General features: G+C 40.0%; 3 protein-coding genes across 3 annotated transcripts in view; 2 read left to right on the top strand and 1 right to left on the bottom strand.

The window, feature by feature from the left end:
* LOC102959787 (olfactory receptor 2H2-like) overlaps positions 1 to 20,433 on the bottom strand; it is a 258,157-nt gene that overhangs the window by 164,275 nt on the left and 73,449 nt on the right. The gene's annotated exons all lie outside the window — the stretch shown is intronic.
* Positions 514 to 17,461, top strand: LOC122238486 (olfactory receptor 12D2-like). Its single transcript, XM_042985417.1, has 2 exons — positions 514 to 560; positions 15,959 to 17,461. The coding sequence occupies exon 2, from the start codon at positions 16,269 to 16,271 to the stop codon at positions 17,220 to 17,222; it is 954 nt and encodes a 317-aa protein (XP_042841351.1). The 5' UTR covers positions 514 to 560; positions 15,959 to 16,268; the 3' UTR covers positions 17,223 to 17,461.
* LOC102958091 (olfactory receptor 12D2-like) lies at positions 820 to 1,926 on the top strand. The gene has a single exon (XM_007085921.2). It carries the CDS (start codon positions 892 to 894, stop codon positions 1,843 to 1,845), a length of 954 nt encoding a protein of 317 aa, XP_007085983.2. The 5' UTR covers positions 820 to 891; the 3' UTR covers positions 1,846 to 1,926.

The following is a 20,433-nucleotide window of genomic DNA, read 5'->3' as shown; positions in this document are numbered from 1 at the left end:
CCAGCTCTAAGGACTAGAAACCCCTTCAGGCTATGGAGAAATACTTCCTGATCAATCCACTCCTTTATTCCTCTCACATTAAATCTTTCTATTCTCCTCTCAGGGATTTCCCAAACTTAGAAAGATGTGCCTTTTTAAAAATGTTTACTTATTTTTGAGACAGAGCAGGAGGGAGACAGAGTATGAGGGAGAGAGAGAGAGAGAGAGACACAGAATCTGAAGCAGGCTCCAGGCTTTGAGCTGTCAGCACAGAGCCCCACATGGGACTTGAACTCACAAGCCATGAGATCATGACCTGACCAAAGTTGGATCCCAACCAACTGAGCCACCCAGGCGCCCAAGATTTGCCTTTTTACAAGAGGTAATCCCACACCTGGATTTTAATTCAGACCTCTTTGCATTGGTGTCATTCTTCCCTTGTCTATTTTTCTTAATTAAAAATCCTTCAGGTGCTTTCTTACAATGTCTGGATACAGCAGTCTGGGCAAGTAGTTAATTAGAGTTCATTAGAACCCCCATTAGAGTTCATTAAGGAGATGAGAGGACACTTGTATCAGAAGGTAGATGTGCACAGCCAGAGAAGATGGTAGGTTGGCTACGTTCTCTGAGTCTCTGGGAGAAAGAAACATATTAATGACAAATCAAATGAGGGGGAAAAATGGTGGACCAATGGCCCATAACCAACAGTTCACCTTAATATCTAATAGTCTAATGAGGCAAATCCTATACAAGGTCTGATGTGGGAACTGTGTAAAACAACAATGCTCTCCCTCAAAGAGGGAAAATCCTCAAAGAGGGAAAACTGTGTAGACGGGAAAATCCTCAGCTGCAAAGTCTCTGATTCTCAACAGGGGTACGCTCCATAGAGTAATTCATCCTTTCTCTTAAGCGATGCTGAATCAAACCTCAGTCACTGCATTTCTCCTCCTGGGAGTCACAGACATCCAAGCACTGCAGCCTTATCTCTTCGTGGTTTTCCTTGCAATTTATGTGGTCAGTGTGGTTGGCAATGGAGCAGTCCTCCTGGTTGTCGTCTCTGATCCAAGACTCCATTTACCCATGTATTTCTTCCTGGGAAATCTGTCGTGTCTAGATATCTGCTACTCCACGGTGACACTGCCAAAGATGCTGGAGAACTTCTTCTCTACACACAAGGCAATTTCCTTCTTGGGATGCATAACCCAGCTTCACTTCTTCCACTTCCTGGGCAGCACGGAGGCCATGCTGTTGGCCGTGATGGCCTTTGACCGCTTTGTGGCCATCTGCAGGCCACTGCATTACTCTGTCATCATGAATTACCAGCTCTGTACCCAGATGGCTGTCACAGTCTGGACCATTGGTTTTTTCCATGCCCTGTTGCACTCCATGATGACCTCTCGCTTGAACTTCTGTGGTTCTCATCAGATCCATCACTTCTTCTGTGATGTCAAGCCTTTGCTGGAGTTGGCCTGCGGGAACACGGAGCTCAACCAGTGGCTTCTCAACACGGTTACCGGGACCATTGCCATGGGCCCCTTCTTACTAACACTTCTCTCCTACTTCACCATAATCATCTCTCTTTTCTCCAAGACCCACTCCTGTAGTGCGCTCCACAAAGCACTGTCCACGTGTGTCTCTCACTTCATGGTGGTGATTCTTCTCTATGTTCCTGTTATCTTCATTTACATATCTCCTACCTCAGGCAGCTCCATGGACCAGGACCAGGTCGCTGCCATCATGTACACTGTGGTCACTCCTATGCTGAACCCACTGATCTATACACTGAGGAACAAGGACGTGAAGGCTGCCTTGAGTAGTGTCTTCAGTAGGAGGGGCGACCTGAACACATCTAGAGCACACTTCTAAGACAGGAAGCAATAGGCGATGATAAAGTTGGTGTGTGAGGTTAGACTGCTTCTCAGATCATGTACAATATGTATAACAGGTCGAGCTATCCAAAGAAAATATAAATAGGAAGTCCAGCCTGATTGTGTTAACCAAAGCATGACTAGGTAACATAATGGAAACATGAACCCATCGGACACCAACCATGGAATCCTAATGTTCAATTTGTGTTTGGAATATCAGTTAATGAAACTTATTTTTTTTATGTATTCTTATGGATTCTCTAAAGAAGTCAGGAATAGAAATATGCCTATATTAACTGTATGTCAGTACACAAATACTACCCAGGGATGTTTATCTTTTTTTCTTTTTAAGTTTTTATATATACTGAGAGAGAGACAGAGAGAGAGACACAGAGCTTGAGGAGGGGAGAGGCAATGAGGCGGAGACAGAATCTGAAGCATGCTACAGGCTCTGAGTTGTCAGCACAGAGCCTGATGCGGGGCTTGAACATAGGAACAGTGGGATCATGACCTGAGTGGAAGTCAGAGTCTTAATGGATTGAACCACCCAGGTGCCCCAGGGCTATTTATCTTTGTGGTCCTTCTCAGTTAATGTATTTAAATGTGAGCAATAAAATTCTTATCCTGTTATATTTTGAGGAGTTGAATTTAACCACTGATAATAAGAAATGGTAATTTACAAATGAGTTAAGAGGAAGCTTCAACCAGTACATCATGACTTCTTTTTTCCCTAACCTAGAGACAAGTAAGTTATTAAAACAAATGATTTAAGCACTAACTGACAGGGAGAAAATAGACAATTGTTTATCTAAAGTGTTGTGGTTCCTCTATCTCCAGAGATTTTTTAAAGTCAACTAGATAAACTGTACAGGATGGCTATTAAACATTGTTGAAAGTGGGGACGGAATGAAATTAAAATTTCTGAATCCCTCACTAGCTAATCAGCTGGTAATTTTTCCCTCAGTGTTTGCTCATGGAAAATATTGAGTTTCAAAACACTTCTTTTTTTTTTTTTTTTGGTTTTACTATTTCTATGACAATTTCCAGTGACTGTTATGATGCAATATGACATAATACTGATGAAATGTGCAGAATTTATCAAAATGTTGTCTTGTTTTCCTTACTTGTCACCAAACCCAAATGTAACAAAAACAACTAAGTCATAATTGCTGAGACATTTCTGGAGCTAATGTCGGGAGGCACTGTGTTCCCCATTTTCTGAATCCCGGGGGTGGTTTCTGTGCATGAGGGATGGTGGGAGAAGCATTTATGACTATTTATAGATGCAGGTGAAGACTGTGACAGGCCTTTATGAGCTCAGGGACTGACTGTTCAAATTCTCTGCATCCACTTTTGTGAACACAAACAATGTGGTTTGATCTCATCCACTGTTTTTGGTCCCCCAATTCTACTTTTGTTTATAAAAATAAAATAAAATGTGTCTGTGGAGAAGGCATCTTCTACCCTGACCTGTCTCAGCCCCTCATTTCTGTTGATCAGAATTGTTTACAAAATCCAAGCTCCACGCAGGCCGTGAACCAGAGAAGAACACGTCATTATCTGGTTGGCTACTGCTGCCTAACACACTAGCATCCCCAAACACAGAAGCTGAAGACACCTACGCCAGTCAATTGCATTCTTCCGAGGCTCAGGAACTGGGAAGAACAGAGCAGGGCAGGGCTGGTTCTCCTCGATCATGCTTGTGCCGTGGCTGAGCTGACGTGAGCATCCTCGCGTGGAAGAGCTGAGAGCTGGCAAAGTCTCTGTCTGGGTCTCCCTTGGTCCGCTCTCTCCAAATGGCTGTTCTGTGCTTTTGCAGCATGGAGGCCTCGGGCTTGACACTCTACGGGGGGGCCAACAGACCAGGACAAAGGCTGCCAGTCATCTCTCCAACAAACCCAAGAACCAGTATTGACGTCACCTGTACTATTCTCTCTGGGACAAAATGGTCACAGGCCTAACAAACTTTATAGAGAAGAAATCCCTACCTTTCATGGGAAAGAACATCAAAAAAAAATTTTGTGGACATCTTTAATCCACTCTAGTCCAACTCTAATAATTAACATTGTCCCCACATACAAATCACACTTACTCTCCCTCCAAATAATACTAAAATCTCATCCCGTTGCAGTATTAGTCAGAGTCTATGTCTTTTCACCTACATTGGGTCAAGGTACAGATGAGGCTTGTTGGGTCCAGTTTCTCAAGCTTCGTTCCTTTTTATCTCAAGAACTTCAAACCGATGTGTCCAATTATCTGCCCTAGGTAGACACAGACATACATTTGGGTACGTTATGGAATGTTTTTCCGTCGTGAGAAAAAAAGGAAATCTCACCATTTGTGAGAATACAGACGGACCTTGAAGCTCCTTGCTAAATGAAATAAGTCAGGCAGAGAAAGACAAATACCATATATTTCACTTATACGTGGAATCTAAAAACGGAAAACAAAGAACTGAAACACAAACTGAAAGAGACTCATAGCCACAGAGAACAAACTGGTGGTTGCCAGAGGGCAGGAAGGTGGGCGGATGGGTGCAATAGAAGAAGGGGATTAAGGATACAAACTTCCAGTATAAAACAAATAAATCACAGAGGTTAAAAGTACAGCAGAGGGAATATACTCAATCATATTTAATAATGTTGTATAGTGACTATACTAACTGTGGTAAACATTCCAAAATGTATATAAATGTTGAATCACAGCGTGACTCCACAACAGCATGAAATGAATGAGGTATGTGGAAGTGAATTGTGAGGGAGAAAAATGGCAGTGCCTTGGAAGGGAGGGAACCCATTCCATGGAGAGACAAAAGGGAGAGAAAGAGAGAGGGGTTGAGAAAGTGCAGCAGTGAGTTCACACCAGAGCAAGACCTCTCCAGCCCACACACCGGGGAGCGACAAATACTGAGTGTCCCAGTTCTTTTTTGCAAACAGCTGTGGAGCTCAAATTCTGAGGTTTTTAAAGTGGGTGACTTTCTCAGGAGCTGAGCCGTGGTACGTGCTCCTGGGGAGAGGGGAGCTGGCCCCGGAGTGCACAGTGTGGTGTAGGGATCACCAAAGAGAACTGGGAGAGAACAGTCCCCCTCCTGGAGTGCCTGAGAAAAGGGTATGTTGCCTCCCCATGGACAAAAGAGCTGAAAGTGCTACTAAAATGTCTTTCATCAGCAGGGGACAGAGGCACTGCAGAGGGAACATAAAATTTCCTGTGTTTAGTGGTACTACACCATAGATCCCCTGCACTGTGCAGGCGTGGAACAGTTTTCCAGGGACAAAGGACTTCGTGCAGTGAGGAGAATCTCTATTCCAGTGGAGAGAAACGGGTCTGTGCGGTGCAAGGTCCTTTAAAACTTGAAATAATGAATCCCAGCTCCACGTCAAAGAAACAACATGGGGGAATTGTGGTGCAGGGTGAACTGAAGGCTCTCGCTATTCTGTGAAGGCTTTCTGAAGGCTCTCCGGTCTAGTACCGGAGATTGGTGTGGCACCATTTTCCCCACAAAACCAAAAGGGTGGAACTTCAGAGTGCAGCACAGTAACCCCATGGAGGTAGGACCCACCTACCCAACACCACCCCTCTCCTTTCCAGGTGCCTGCTAACTGCTTATTTACTGTGGCAGGACTGAGTCTGAGCCAACGCTGCCAGCCTCTATCCAGAACGGCACGGGCAGGACCCCACATGCACCAAGTGCACTACAAATAGTGAGTCAAAATGACACCTGCAGTTATGGTGGAGATATGACCATCCTTACCTTTTTTCTTTTTTTTTTTTTTTCTTATTTTTACTTTTGTAATCATGCTTATAATTTCTTGTTTGTTTTTTATTTGCATTTCTATATTTTGTACAATGAGCCTTATTCTTTTCTATTTCTTTCTTTTTTCTTGACTTCTTTTGTTTTTTACTTTTGTTTTCTTTGGAATCAGCCTTATAATTTTCTGATTATCTGGTTGGTTGTTTTCTTTAGGTTTTTCATTTTGTGTGTGTGTGTGTGTGTGTGTGTGTGTGTGTGTGTGTGTGTGTTCCCTTTCTTGTTTTCTTTTTTTAGGGGATGAAGGTTTCTTTATTTTTCCCTTTTTCCAGACTTATGATGAAACCAAAGCAAAGCACATCTAGTTAAAGTTCCAAACACTCCACACTGCAAGCAAGGAAGATCTCTGCACAAGGCTGACCAATGGGAAGGAGCAGCCAAACACAACAGCAGAGAGCACACAGCATACACCAAGAACACTTCCTAAAGGACAGGTCCTGGACAGTGTATGATCCTTTTTAATATAATAGTACACTAGGGGAGAAAACATAACAAGCTTTTAAAACATGCAAGACAAAAACATGGCCAAAATGACAAGACAGAAGTATTCACCCCAAAACACAGGTCAAAAATAAATCACAGCAAGGGACTTGCTCAAAACAGATATAAATATCTGAACAGAAATTTAGAAGAACAGTCATAAGACCACTAATTCAGCTTTAAAAAAGCATAGAAAACACCAGAGAATCCTTTGCTGCAGATCAAAGACCTAGGAATAATCAGGATGAATTTTTAAAATGCTTCATAGTTTCACTTCTAGAGGAAACTGGATTTAATTTCAATTGTATTTCATTCTATTTGCAAGTCCATCTATTCATTTTTTCCTTTTTCTTCATGAATACAGAAAAAGAAAAAAATTATTTTCCATTTTAACAAAAAAGATTTTTGTTTTTTTCTCCTATATTTTTCACTTTTTTGTAAACTTTTAAAATTCTACTTTACTTCCATCATTTCATTTTATTCTTTCTTGTATACACTTTTTTTTAATTTTCAAACACTTTCCTTATTTTTTTTCTATCCTCTTTTTCTCTATTCGTCAAGCTTCTTTCAACAACGTGAACAAAACATATCTAAGATCTAGTATCCTTTATTTGTTTTTTTGTGTTGTTATTAATTTTTATTTTCATTTTTTTTACTTTTAAATTCCTTTTCTTCCATGAAAATGATAAAATGAAGTAATTCACCCCAAAAGAAAGAAAAGGAAGCAATGACAGAAAGGGACTTAGTCAACAAAGATACAAGCCAGATGTCTGAACCAGAACTTAGAATCCAACTGTAAGAATACTAGCTGGGGTTGAGAATACAAAAGAATCCCTTTCTGCAGAAATAAAAGAAATAAAACGTAGTCAGAATGAAATAAAAAATGTTGTAACTGAGCTGCAATCTCAAATGTATGCCACAGCAGAAAAGATGACTGAGGCAGAGGAGAGAATCAAGCAACAGAGAAGACAAACTTATGGAGAAAAATGAAGCAGAAAAAAAGAGGGACACTAAGGCAAAAGAGCACAATATAAAATTAGAGAACTCAGTGACTCATTAAAAAAGGAATAACATCCAAATCATAGGGGTCCCAGGAGATGAAGAGAGAGAAAAGGGCATAGAAGGTTTATGTCAACAAAATAGAGTAGAAAACTCTCCTAACGTGGGGAAAGACACAGACATCAAAATCCAGGAAGCACAGAGAACTCCCATTAGATTCAAAAAAAACGACCATCAACAAAGCATATTATACTGAAATTCACAAAATACTCAGCCTAGGAAAGAATTATGAAAGCAGCAAGGGGAAAAAAAAAGTCCTTAAACTATAAGAGAAGACAGATCAGGTTTGCAGCAGACCTATTCCCATGAACTTGGCAAGCTAGAAAGGAGTGGCAGGATATATCCACTGTGCTAAATCAGAAAACTATGCAGCCAAGAATTCTTTATCCAGCAAGGTTATCATTCAAAATAGAAGGAGAGGTAAAAAGTTTCCCAGACAAATAAAAATTACATGAGTTTGTGACCACTAAACCAGCCCTGCAAGAAATTTTAAGGAGGGCTTTATGAGGCAACAAAAGATGAAAAAATAAAAATAAAAAAGACCAAAAGCAACAAAGACTGTAAAGGACCAGAGAACACCGCCATAAGTTCCAATCTACAGGCAACATAATAGCAATCAATTCACACCTTTCAGGACTCACTCTAAATATCAATGGACTAAACGCTCCAATCAAGACACAGGATAACAGAATGGATAAGAAAACAAGACCCATCTATATGCTGTTTACAAGAGACCCATTTTAGATCTAAATGCACCTACGGATTGAAAGTAAGGGATGGATAACCATCCATCATGCTAATCATCTCCAAAAGAAAGCCAGAGTAGCCATACTTTTGTCAGAAAAATCTAGATTTTAAAATAAACACTGTAACAAGAGATGAGGAAGGGCATTATATCGTAATTAAGGGTTCTATCCAATAAGAAGATCTAACAATTGTAAAAATTTATGCTCCAAAAGTGGCAGTGGCCAAATATATAAATCGATTAATCACAAACATAAAGAAACTCAATAGTAATACCATAATAGGAGGGTATTTCAACACCCCACTTACAACAATGGACAGATCATCTAAACAGAAAATCAACAAGGAAATAATAGCTTTGAATGACACACTGGACCACATGGACTTCACAGATATATTCAGAACATTTCATCCTAAAGCAGAATACATATTCTTCTCCAGTGCACATGGAACATTCTCCAAAATAGGTCACATACTGGGACACAAAACAGTCCTCAAGAAGTACCAAAGATCGAGATCATACTGTGCATATTTTCAGACCACAACGTTATGAAACTCGAAATCAAACATAAGAAAAAATTTGGAAAGAAAACAAATACTTGGAGACTAAACATCATCCTACTAAGGAATGAATGACTAACCAGGAAGTTAAAGAGGAAATTAAAAAGTACATGGAAGCCAAAGGAAATGATAACACCACAGCCTAAAACCTCTGGGATGCAGCAAAAATGGTCATAAGAGGGAAGTATATACCAATCGAGGCCATCCTAAAGAAGAAAGAAAGGTCGCAGATATACAACCTAACCATACACTTCAAACACCTGGGAAAAAAACAGCAAATAAAACCCCAAACCAGCAGAAGACATGAAATAATAAAGATTAAAGCAGAAATCAATACTATTAAAAAAAAAAAAACAGAAGGGATCAATCAAACCAGGAGCTGGTTCTTTGAAAGAATTAACAAAAATTGATAAACCCCTAGCCAGTTTGATCAAAAAGAAAAAGGGAAGGACCCAAATAAATAAAATCAAGAAGGAAAGAAGAGAGATTACAACCAACACTGCAGAAACACAAACAATAATAGGAGAATATTATGAGAAATTATACACCAAAAAAATTAGCAATCTGGAAAAAATGGACAAATTCCTAGAAACATAAACTACCAAAACTGAAACAAAAAGAAATAGAAAAGTGGAACAGACCCATACCAGTAAAGGAATCGAATCAGTAATCAAAAATCTCCCAACAAGCAAGAGTCCAGGGCCAGATAGCTTTCCAGGGGAATTCTACCAAACATTTAAAGAGTTAACACACCTATTCTTTTAGGGCTGTTTCAAAAAATAGACATGGAAGGAAACTCATTTTACAAGGCCAGCATTACCTTGATTCCAAAGCCGGACACAGACCCCACTAAAACGGAGAACTACAGACCAATTTCCCTGATGAACATGGAGGCAAGAATCCTTAACAAGTTACTAGCCAACCGGATCCAACAATACATTAAAAGAATTATTCACAATGACCAAGTGGGATTTATGCCTGGGATGCAGGGCTGGTTCAATATCCGCAAAACAATCAACGTGATACATCACATTAATAAAAGAAAGGACAAGAACCACATGATCCTCTCAATAGATGCAGAGAAAGCATTGGACAAAATACAGCATCTTTTCTTGATAAAAACCCTCAAGAAAGTACGGTTAGAAGGATCATACCTCAAGATCATAAAGCCATATATGAAAGACCCACCACTAATATCTTCATCAAAAACTGAGAGCTTTCCCTGTAAGGTCAGGAACACGACAGGGATGCCCACTCTCACCACTGTTATTCAACATAGTATTGGAAATCCTAGCCTCAGCAGTCAGACAACACAAAGGAATAAAAGGCATCCAAATAGGCAAGGAGGAATTCAGACTTGCACTCTTCGCAGACGACATGATACTCTATGGAAAACCCAAAAGATCCCACTAAAAAAAAAAAAACTGCTAGAGTGGATCCATGAATTTAGCAAAGTCATAGGATATAAAATCAATGCACAAAAATCAGTTGCATTCCTACACACCATAATGAAGCAACAGAAAGAGAAATCAAGGAATTGACCCCATGGACAATTGAACCAAAAACCATAAAATACTTAGGAATAAATCTAACCAAAGAGATGAAAAATCTATAAACTGAAACCTATAGAAAGATTTGAAATAAATTGAAGACACCAAAAAATGGAAAAATATTCCATGCTCCTGGATTGTAGAACAAATTTTGTTAAAATGTCAATGCTACCGAAAATAATCTATGTACTCAATGCAATACCTATCAAAATAACACCAGCATTCTTCACAGAGCTAGAAAAAACAATCCTAAAGTTTGTATCAAACTAGAAAAGACCCTGAATAGCCAAAGCAATCTTGAAAAAGAAAATGAAAGCAGGAGGCATCACAATCCTGGACGTCAAGATGTATTAGAAAGCTGCAATCAAGACAGTATGGTATTGGCAAAAAAACAGACACTCAGATCAGTGGAGCAGAATAGAGAACCCAGAAATGGACCCACAAACATATGGCCAACTAATTTTGTCAAAGAAAGAAAGAATATCCAATGGAATAAAGACAGTCTCTTCAGCAAGTGGTGCTGGGAAAACTTGACAGTGACAAGCAGAAAAATGAACCTGGACCACTTTGGTACACCAGACACAAAAATAAATTCAAAATAGATGAAACGCCTAAACGTAAGACAGGAAGACATCAAAATCCAAGAAAAGAAATCAGGCAAAAACCTCTTTGACCTTGGCTGCAGCAACTTCTTACTCAACACATCTCCAGAGGCAAGGGAAACAAAAGCAAAAATGAACTATTGGGACCTCATCAAATAAAAAGGTTCTGCACAGCAAGGGAAACAATCAGCAAAACCTAAAGGCAACCAACAGAACGGGAGAAGATATTTACAAATGACATATCAGATAAAGGGTTAGTATCCAAAATATATAAAGAACTTATCAAACTCAACTCCCAAAAAACAAATAACCCAGTTAAGAAAACGGCAGAAGACATAAATAGACACTTCTTCAAAGAAGACATCCAGATGACTAACAGACCCATGAAAAAATATTCAACATCACTCATCATAAAGGGAAATACAAACTAAATCCACAATGAGATACCACCTCACACCAGTCAGAATGACTGAAATTAACAACTCAGGCAACAACAGATGTTGGCAAGGATGTGGAGAAAGAGGATCCCTTTTGCACTGCTGGTGAGAATGCAGACTGGTGCATCCGCTCTGGAAAACAGTATGGAGGTTCCTCAAAAAATTAAAAACAGAACTATCCAATGACCCAGCAATTGTATTACTAGGTATTTATCAAAGGGATATAGGTGTGCTGTTTCAAAGGAACACATTCACCCCAAGGTTTTTGCAGCTGTATAGACAATAGCCAATGTGTGGAAAGAGCACAAAGCCCATCAACAGATGAATGGATAAAGAAGATGTGGTATATATACACAATGGAGTATTACTAGGCAATGAAAAAGAATGAAATCTTGCTATTTGCAGCTATGTGGATGGGACTAGAGGGTATTATGCTAAATGAAATTAGTCACTCAGAGAAACACAAATATCATATGAGTTCAGTCATATGAGGAATTTAAGATACAAAACAGGAACATAAGGGATGGGAAGCAAAAATAATATAAAAAGAGGGTGGGGGGCAAAACATAAGAGACTCTTACATATAGAGAACGAACAGAGGGTTGTTGGAGGAGTTGTGGGGGCGGGGGCAGGCTACATGGGTAAGGGGCATTAAGGAAGACATTTGTTGGGAGGAGCACTGGGTGTTATAAACAGAGGATGAATCACTGGAATCTACTCCTGAAATCATTGTCACACTATATGCTAACTACGTTGGATGTAAATTTAATTAATTAATTAATTAATTAATTAATTAATTAATTAAAATATATAGGTGCAATTGTAAGAATGGTACTGTCAAATTGCCTTCCATAAATATTGGAGGGCAATTCCTACCAGAAATATATGAATGCCTTTGTCATTGTCTTGCCAATATGTCAACCTTTGACATTTGTCAAGCTGATAGCTGAAAAATAGTATTTAATTTTATTTTTAACTTACACTTCCCTTAGTAGGAAGTTTTAAAAATTTTCATGTTTAAGACACATTTGTATTTTTATTTTTTGTGAATTGTTTACTCATAAATTACGTTGATTCTTAAAAAACAAACAAAAAACTACAACTAGAACGACCCTATCACCCAGCAAATGCAACACTAGGTATTTATCCTAAGGATACAAAAATGCTACTTCAATGGGGTAATTGCACCCCAATGTTTATAGCAGCACTACCAACAATAGCCAAATTATGGCAAGAACCCAAAAGTCCATCGAATGTCGAGTGAATAAAGAAGATGTGGTATATATATATGCAAGGGAATATTACTTGGCGATCCAAAAGAATGAAATCTTGCCATTTGCAACAAGGTGGATGGAATTAGAGGGTATTATACTAAGCAAACTAAGTCAGAGAAAGACGAACATCATATGATTTCACTCATAAGTAGGGTTTCAGGGTAAAATGGTGACCATATGGGAAGGAAAAAAAATAGAAAGGGAAACACACGACAAGAGACTCTTAATGATAGAGGACAAACTGAGGGTTGCTGGAGGGGAAGTTTGTGGAGGTATGGGCTAATTGGGCAAGGGGCATTAAGGACGGCACTTGTTAGGCTGAGCACTGGGTGTTGTATACAGGTGATGAATCACTAAATTCTACTCCTGAAATCATTATTACACTGTATGTTAACTAACTTCTATTTAAATAAATATAAAATAAAAATCAGAGAGGGAGGCAAACCATAAAAGACTCTTAACTACAGTAACAAACTGAGGAGGTGGGTAGGGGATGGGCTACATGGGGGATGGGAATTAAGGAGGTTACTTGTTGGGATGAGCACCGTGTATTATATGTAAGTGATGTATCACTGGGTTCTACTCATGAAACCAACACTACACTGTATGTTAACAAACTTGAATTTAAATGAATACATTAAAATATATTTAAAAAAAAAACAAAGTTACTGAGAATTTCAAGATGATAAGAAAAAAGCTTTAAATGTGTGGGGACTGCAGTCACATGCCCATGAAGCTGACCATATAATAAAAGAATATTGAGGACAATTTTGTTTTGACTTGAGGACGAAAATGACTTATAAACAAGACCTCAGAGAGACAAAACATAAAGAGTAAATGTGCTAGGCATGACTTCATCAAAATATCATATTTCTAGACATCTGTGGAACTGTAGATAAAATTGAGGTGGGCGGTATTTTGAAAGAATGGACCGCACTGTAGTTAGCTGCAGAACTGGACTCTTAGTTTGAACACCAGTCACACAATTTATTACAAAGCAGGAACATTCAATGGCAGTGAAATAAGCTGACAGTACACTCTGAGCATTCTCTCCACACTCAAGTGTCAACAATGTGAGACAATGGAAGCATTCATGATATTCATGGTGGTGGTCATCCCACCACATATATGAAAGTCAAATCACACTGTACACTTGAAACATATACAACTATACTTGTCAATGATTCCTCAGTAACATTGGGGGGAACAGCAAAATTACTTAAATCATTTGAGCTCCCCTTTTCTTATAACTAGGAATGATTTTAGTACTTCTCATGCTGGGTGTTTAGAAGAAAAAAATGAGCTAATGCCTGTAAGGAACTCAGAAAAACGAGCACAGAGTAAGTGTTTTTTCCATTCTATTTATAGCATATACTTGAACAAGGAATATTATTTTTAAGTTTATTTGTTTATTTTGAAAGAGAGAGAAAGAACATGAGCATGGGGAGGGCAGAGAGAGAGGAGACAGAGAGAATCGAAAGTGGGCTTTGATCTGTTAGTGTAGAACTCAAAGCAGGGCTCCATCTCACAAACTATGAGTTAGGGACCTCAGTCAAATTCAAGAGACAATTGCTCTCACAAATACACACAGGCATTCTTTGAACAAGGAATTCTTAACGTGTGAGACATACAATGAATTCCTTCAAAGCAACAATAATGGATCTCAACACAAAGCCGGGCAGGGTACATGGTGTTTATAACTGTTATAAGAAAGTTTGCATGGATGTCAGATTGCACATATTCATGGGAGGAGGCTCACAGAATATTCTCACATAAAGGTTGCAGCAAGAAGGGAGGACACACAAGGAGAGACCAGCCTCATTCCTTAGAGAAAGATGTGAGCCTTGGGATGTCTATTTTAAACAAACAAATTTAACGCTATTGCCAACAATGAAGAATCTAATTTGGAATAAATAAAAGCAATCCTACTTCTCCTTGTTCCTCTGTCTTGTTTTCCACAGGACCATAGTAAAAATTATGTGGAATGTTAAAGATTATCATCATCAGTACAGGTCAATGGAACACAACTGGCCTCCATTCCTTACCAAACATTGCCAATTTTTTTTTCAATTTTTCACAGTTGTTTTTTTTAATTTTTTTAACGTTTATTTATTTTTGAGACAGAGAGAGACAGAGCACGAACGGGAGAGGGTCAGAGAGAAAGGGAGACACAGAATCCCAAGCAGACTCCAGGCTCCAAGCTGTCAGCGCAGAGCCTGAGGCGGGGCTGGAACTCACGGACCGCGAGATCATGACCTGAGCCGAAGTTAGATGCTTAACGGACGGAGCCACCCAGGCGCCCCTCTCACAAAGTTTTTCAGGGAAGTACCCATGATGACAAAGGAAGAAAAGGTAGTTGAACTAAGAAAACATAGGAGGCCCCTGACAATTGTGCTGTCCACAATTCTGCAAATAACGAAGAAACATAGAAAAGAAAAACTTGGAGCAGTGGGGGCAAAAAAAAAAAAAAAAAAAAAAAAAAAAAAAGATGGAACTCAAGATAGCAACACCCAAGAGGAATTGTCTTGAATTGCAAGTATGGGAAAATACCCTGTTTATTCTCACAGCGATCATGCTCACACCCAGGGGACACTCTCTTCGTGTTTATATGCCTAAGGTCTGTGGCTCCTGAGAGGCAGGAAGAATGTCGGAAGGAGACAAAGACATTTCTGAACATGAAGAGCTCATGCTGCAATCCCAATACAAACAGTCACTTCAAATATCTTCCTGCCATTCTCAGCTGTTGGGAGTGTAAACCTGAAAAGCTGGGCACACTGTGAGTCCGACAATCAGGTAAGAGAATGCCTTAGGACTCGGGCTGAGAGGACCCCATATTTTCTGCATGCTTGTTTATATGCAAGTAAGCGCCCAGATCTAGAGCTGGTTTCCTATTTTATGATGGATTCCTGATTGCATTTGTGGATTGTGAAGGCTCTTCATACACTTTTCTTGCCATATCTCATTCTCAACTCAGCAGGCCTGGTTCTCTAAATATTCTCCAGAGTAAATATGTAATCTCTCAGCATTAAAACTCGGGTGAAATAAATGACTGAGTAAGGACAAGTCTGATTAGAAATTGTTTTAAATGTTAGAAAAATGTTTCTTCCCCAAATGAATTTTTGATCCAATTTTGTTTGGTGAGTCAGAGAACCCAAAATGATATTTGCCATAACATTTGTATCTTACACAGGAGAGGTAGGATTAACAGTGTGCAAAACATACTGTCAAAGAAAGCTACTCTGACCTGTATGGAGCCAGCCTTTCATGGAGGCACAGCACAGATCGCGTATGTTCTCTAAATTCCTTCAACTCTACGGCCTAGAATCCTCCAAGCTATGGAGAAGTACTGCCTCATCAACCCACTCCTTTATTCCTCTCACATCAAATCTTTCTATTCTCCTCTCAGGGATTTCCCAAGCTTAGAAAAAAAAATTCCCCTTTTTGTAGGAGGCACCCCATGTCTGCATCTCCATTCAGATTTCCTTCCATTGTTTTCATTCTCTCCTTGTCTATATTCCTTAGTTAAAACCCTTCAGGGGCTTTCTTACAAGGTCTGGAGGTAGCAGTCTGGATGCCCATTAAAGTTTTATCAGAAGGTAGATGTGCACAGCCAGAGAAGATGGTAGGTTGGCTACGTGCTCTGAGTCTCTGGGAGAAAGAAACATATTAATGACAATCAAATAAGGGGAAAAAATGGTGGACCAATGGCCCATAACCAACAGTTCACCATAATATCTAATAGTCTAATGAGGCAAATCCTATAAAAGGTCTGATGTGGGAACTGTGTAAAACAACAATGCTCTCCCTCAAAGTACCATTGTGTAGACAAGAAAATCCTCAGCTGCAAAGTCTCTGATTCTCAACAGGGGTACGCTCCATAGAGTAATTCATCCTTTCTCTTAAGTGATGCTGAATCAAACCTCAGTCACTGCATTTCTCCTCCTGGGAGTCACAGACATCCAAGCACTGCAGCCTTATCTCTTCGTGGTTTTCCTTGCAATTTACGTGGTCAGTGTGGTTGGCAATGGAGCAGTCCTCCTGGTTGTCGTCTCTGATCCAAGACTCCATTTACCCATGTATTTCTTCCTGGGAAATCTGTCGTGTCTAGATATCTGCTACTCCACGGTGACACTGCCAAAGATGCTGGAGAACTTCTTCTCTACACACAAGGCAATTTCCTTCTTGGGATGCATAACCCAGCTTCACTTCTTCCACTTCCTGGGCAGCACGGAGGCCATGCTGTTGGCCGTGATGGCCTTTGACCGCTTTGTGGCCATCTGCAGGCCACTGCATTACTCTGTCATCATGAATTACCAGCTCTGTACCCAGATGGCTGTCACAGTCTGGACCATTGGTTTTTTCCATGCCCTGTTGCACTCCATGATGACCTCTCGCTTGAACTTCTGTGGTTCTCATCAGATCCATCACTTCTTCTGTGATGTCAAGCCTTTGCTGGAGTTGGCCTGCGGGAACACGGAGCTCAACCAGTGGCTTCTCAACACGGTTACCGGGACCATTGCCATGGGCCCCTTCTTACTAACACTTCTCTCCTACTTCTCCATAATCATCTCTCTTTTCTCCAAGACCCACTCCTGTAGTGCGCTCCGCAAAGCACTGTTCACGTGTGCCTCTCACTTCATGGTGGTCATTCTTCTCTATGCTCCTGTTATCTTCATTTACATATCTCCTACCTCAGGCAGCTCCATGGACCAGGACCAGGTCGCTGCCATCATGTACACTGTGGTCACTCCTATGCTGAACCCACTGATCTATACACTGAGGAACAAGGACGTGAAGGCTGCCTTGAGTAGTGTCTTCAGTAGGAGGGGCGACCTGAACACATCTAGAGCACACTTCTAAGACAGGAAGCAATAGGCGATGATAAAGTTGGTGTGTGAGGTTAGACTGCTTCTCAGATCATGTACAATATGTATAACAGGTCGAGCTGTCCAAAGAAAAGATAAATGGGAAAATCTAGCCTGATTATGTTAAATAAAGCATGCCTAGGTAGCGTAATGGAAACATGAACCCATGGGACACCAGCCATAGAATCCTCATGTTCAATTTGTTTTCAGGATGTCAGTTCTAAAACTGATTTATGTATTCTTATGAATTCCCTAATAAAATCAAGGATAGAAATACGTCTATATTATCCATATATTGGGTACATGACTACTACTTAGAGCTGTTTATCTGTGTAGTTCTTCTAAGTTAATGTATTTTAACGTGAGGAATAAAATTCTTATCCTGTTGTATTTTGAGGTATTGAATTTGAACCACAGTTAATAGGATGAGCAATGGTAATTTACAAAAGAATTAAAGGAATTTTTAATCAGTATGTATCTCTCTAAGCAGGAGGCAAGTAAGTGGTTAAAACAAATGATTTAAGCACTGATAAACATGGATAAATTAGCCAATGGTTTTTCTAATGAGTTTTGGAACCTCTATCTCCAGTGATGTTTTTAAGTCAACTGGACAAATGATAAAGGAATGCTCTTAAATATTTCTGAGTGTGGGAACAGACTAGAAAAAAAAAAACTCAGAATCCCTCTCTAGCTAATTAGTATTTTATTTTTACCACAATCTTAGTCACAACAAAGGATGAGTTTCAAAACCCTACCTATTTTTCTATTTTCTTTTCTTATTTCTATGATTTTTTCACAGATTATAAATAATGCCGTATGATGTAATACTGGGGAAACGTTCAGAATTCATCAAAATGTTGTGTTTTCTTTACTTGTCACCAAGCCAATACATAGCAAAAGACACTAAGTCATAATTGCTGAGGCATTTCTGGAGCCAGTGTTGGGAGGCACTATGTTCCCTACTTTCTAAGTCCTGGGAGCGGCCACTGGGCCTGGGGGATGGTGGGAGAAGCAGTTATGACCCTATAGAGATGCAGATAAAGACTGTGACTGGCTTGTATGAGCTCAGGGACTGACTGTTCAAATTCTCTGCATCCACTTTTGTGAACACAAACAATGTGGTTTGATCTCATCCACTGTTTTTGGTCCCTCAATTCTACTTTTGTTTATAAAAAAAAATAAAATGTGTCTGTGGAGAAGGCATTTCTACCCTGAACTGTCTCCAGCCCCTCATTTCTGTTGATCAGAATTGTTTACAAAATCCAAGCTCCACGCAGGCCGTGAACCAGAGAAGAACACGTCATTATCTGGTTGGCTACTGCTGCATAACACACTAGCATCCCCAAACACAGAAGCTGAAGACACCTACGCCAGTCAATTGCATTCTTCCGAGGCTCAGGAACTGGGAAGAACAGAGCAGGGCAGGGCTGGTTCTCCTCGATCATGCTTGTGCCGTGGCTGAGCTGACGTGAGCATCCTCGCGTAGAAGAGCTGAGAGCTGGCAAAGTCTCTGTCTGGGTCTCCCTTGGTCCGCTCTCTCCAAATGGCTGTTCTGTGCTTTTGCAGCATGGAGGCCTCGGGCTTGACACTCTACGGGGGGGCCAACAGACCACGGCAAAAGCTGCCAGTCATCTCTCCAACAAACCCAAGAACCAGTATTGACATCACCTGTACTATTCTCTCTTGGACAAAATAGTCACAGGCCTAACAAATCAGGAAGAGGAAATCCCCACCTTTAACTGGAAAAAACAAGAAATATTTTGCAGATATTCTTAATCCACCATAGTCCTAATTCTGACTTCTAATAATTAACATTGTCCCCACATACTTACCCTCCCTCCAAATAATCCTAAAATCTCTTCCCATTACAACATCAGTCAGAATCTATGTCTTTTCACCTACATTGGGTCATGGTATAGATGGGGCTTTTCGGGTACAGTTCCTCAAGTATGTTTGCTTTTGATCTAAAGAACTTCAAACTAAAGGGTCAAATTATCTGCCCTAGGTAGAGACAGACATAGATTTAGGAATATTATACAATATTTTTCACTTGTGAGAAAAAGAGGAAATGCTGGCATTTGTGACAATGTGGATACACCTTCAGGGTATAATGCCAAATGAAATAAGTCAGTCAGAGAAAGATAAATACCATATCTTTCACTTATGTGAGGAATCTGAAAACACAAAATAAAGAAAAACAAACAAACAGACATACACATAAACAAAGAGAACAAACTGGTGTTTGCCAGAGGGCAGGGAGGTGGGTGGATGGATGCAATAGGAGAAAGGGATTAAGAGATACACACTCCCAATTATAGAGGAAATAAATCACAGAGATTTAAAGTACAGCAGAGAATATTGTCAATATTCTAAAGTACAGTCAAGAATATTATAATAACTTCATATGGTGACATATAATAACTGCAGTAATCATGATAGGAAATTCCATAATGCATATTTATGTTGAATCACAGTGTAATTCCACAGCGTGAAAGGTATGAGGTGCATGGAAATAAACTGAGGGAGAAAAAACAGCAGTGCTTTGGAGGGGAGGGAACCCATTCTGTGGAGAGACAAAGGGGAGAGAAAGTGAGAGGGGTTGAGAAAGTGTTGCATTTAGTTCATACTAGAAGAAAACCTCTCTGGACACACACTGGGGAGTGAGAAGTACTGGGTGTCCCAGTTCTTTTTTTGCAGTATGTGGACTTCAAATTCTGAGATTTTGGAAGTGGGTGACTTTCTCAGGAGCGGAGCTGTGGCGTCTGCTCCTGGGGAGAAGGAGACTGGCTCATAGTGCATAGTGTGGTGTAGCAATCTCTGGGGTGAACCGGAAAAGAGTAGTCCTCTTCCTGGAGTGCTTGGAAAGAGGGTATATTGCCTCACCAAGGACAAAAGGCTCTGCAAGTGCCAGTAAAAGGTCTTTCATCAGAAGGGGACAGAGGCTCACCTTGGAGGAAAATAACCTTTGCTGCATTTAGCAGTGCTACCCCCAAATATTCCATGCAATGCACAGGTGTGGGACAGTTTTTCAGGGACAAAGGAATTCATATAGTGTGGACAGTCTCTACTCCAAGGTAGAGAAGTGTGTCCGTGCAGTGCAAGGTCCTTTAAAACTTCAAATATTGAATCCCAGCTGTACAGGTAACACAATGGCACTAAATTCATATCTTTCTATAATCACTCTGCATGTAAATGTACTAAATACT

This window comes from Panthera tigris, chromosome B2 (assembly GCF_018350195.1).
Source record: "Panthera tigris isolate Pti1 chromosome B2, P.tigris_Pti1_mat1.1, whole genome shotgun sequence".
Classification (NCBI taxonomy): Eukaryota; Metazoa; Chordata; class Mammalia; order Carnivora; family Felidae; genus Panthera; species Panthera tigris.
This window is presented reverse-complemented; position numbering and strand designations above follow the sequence as displayed.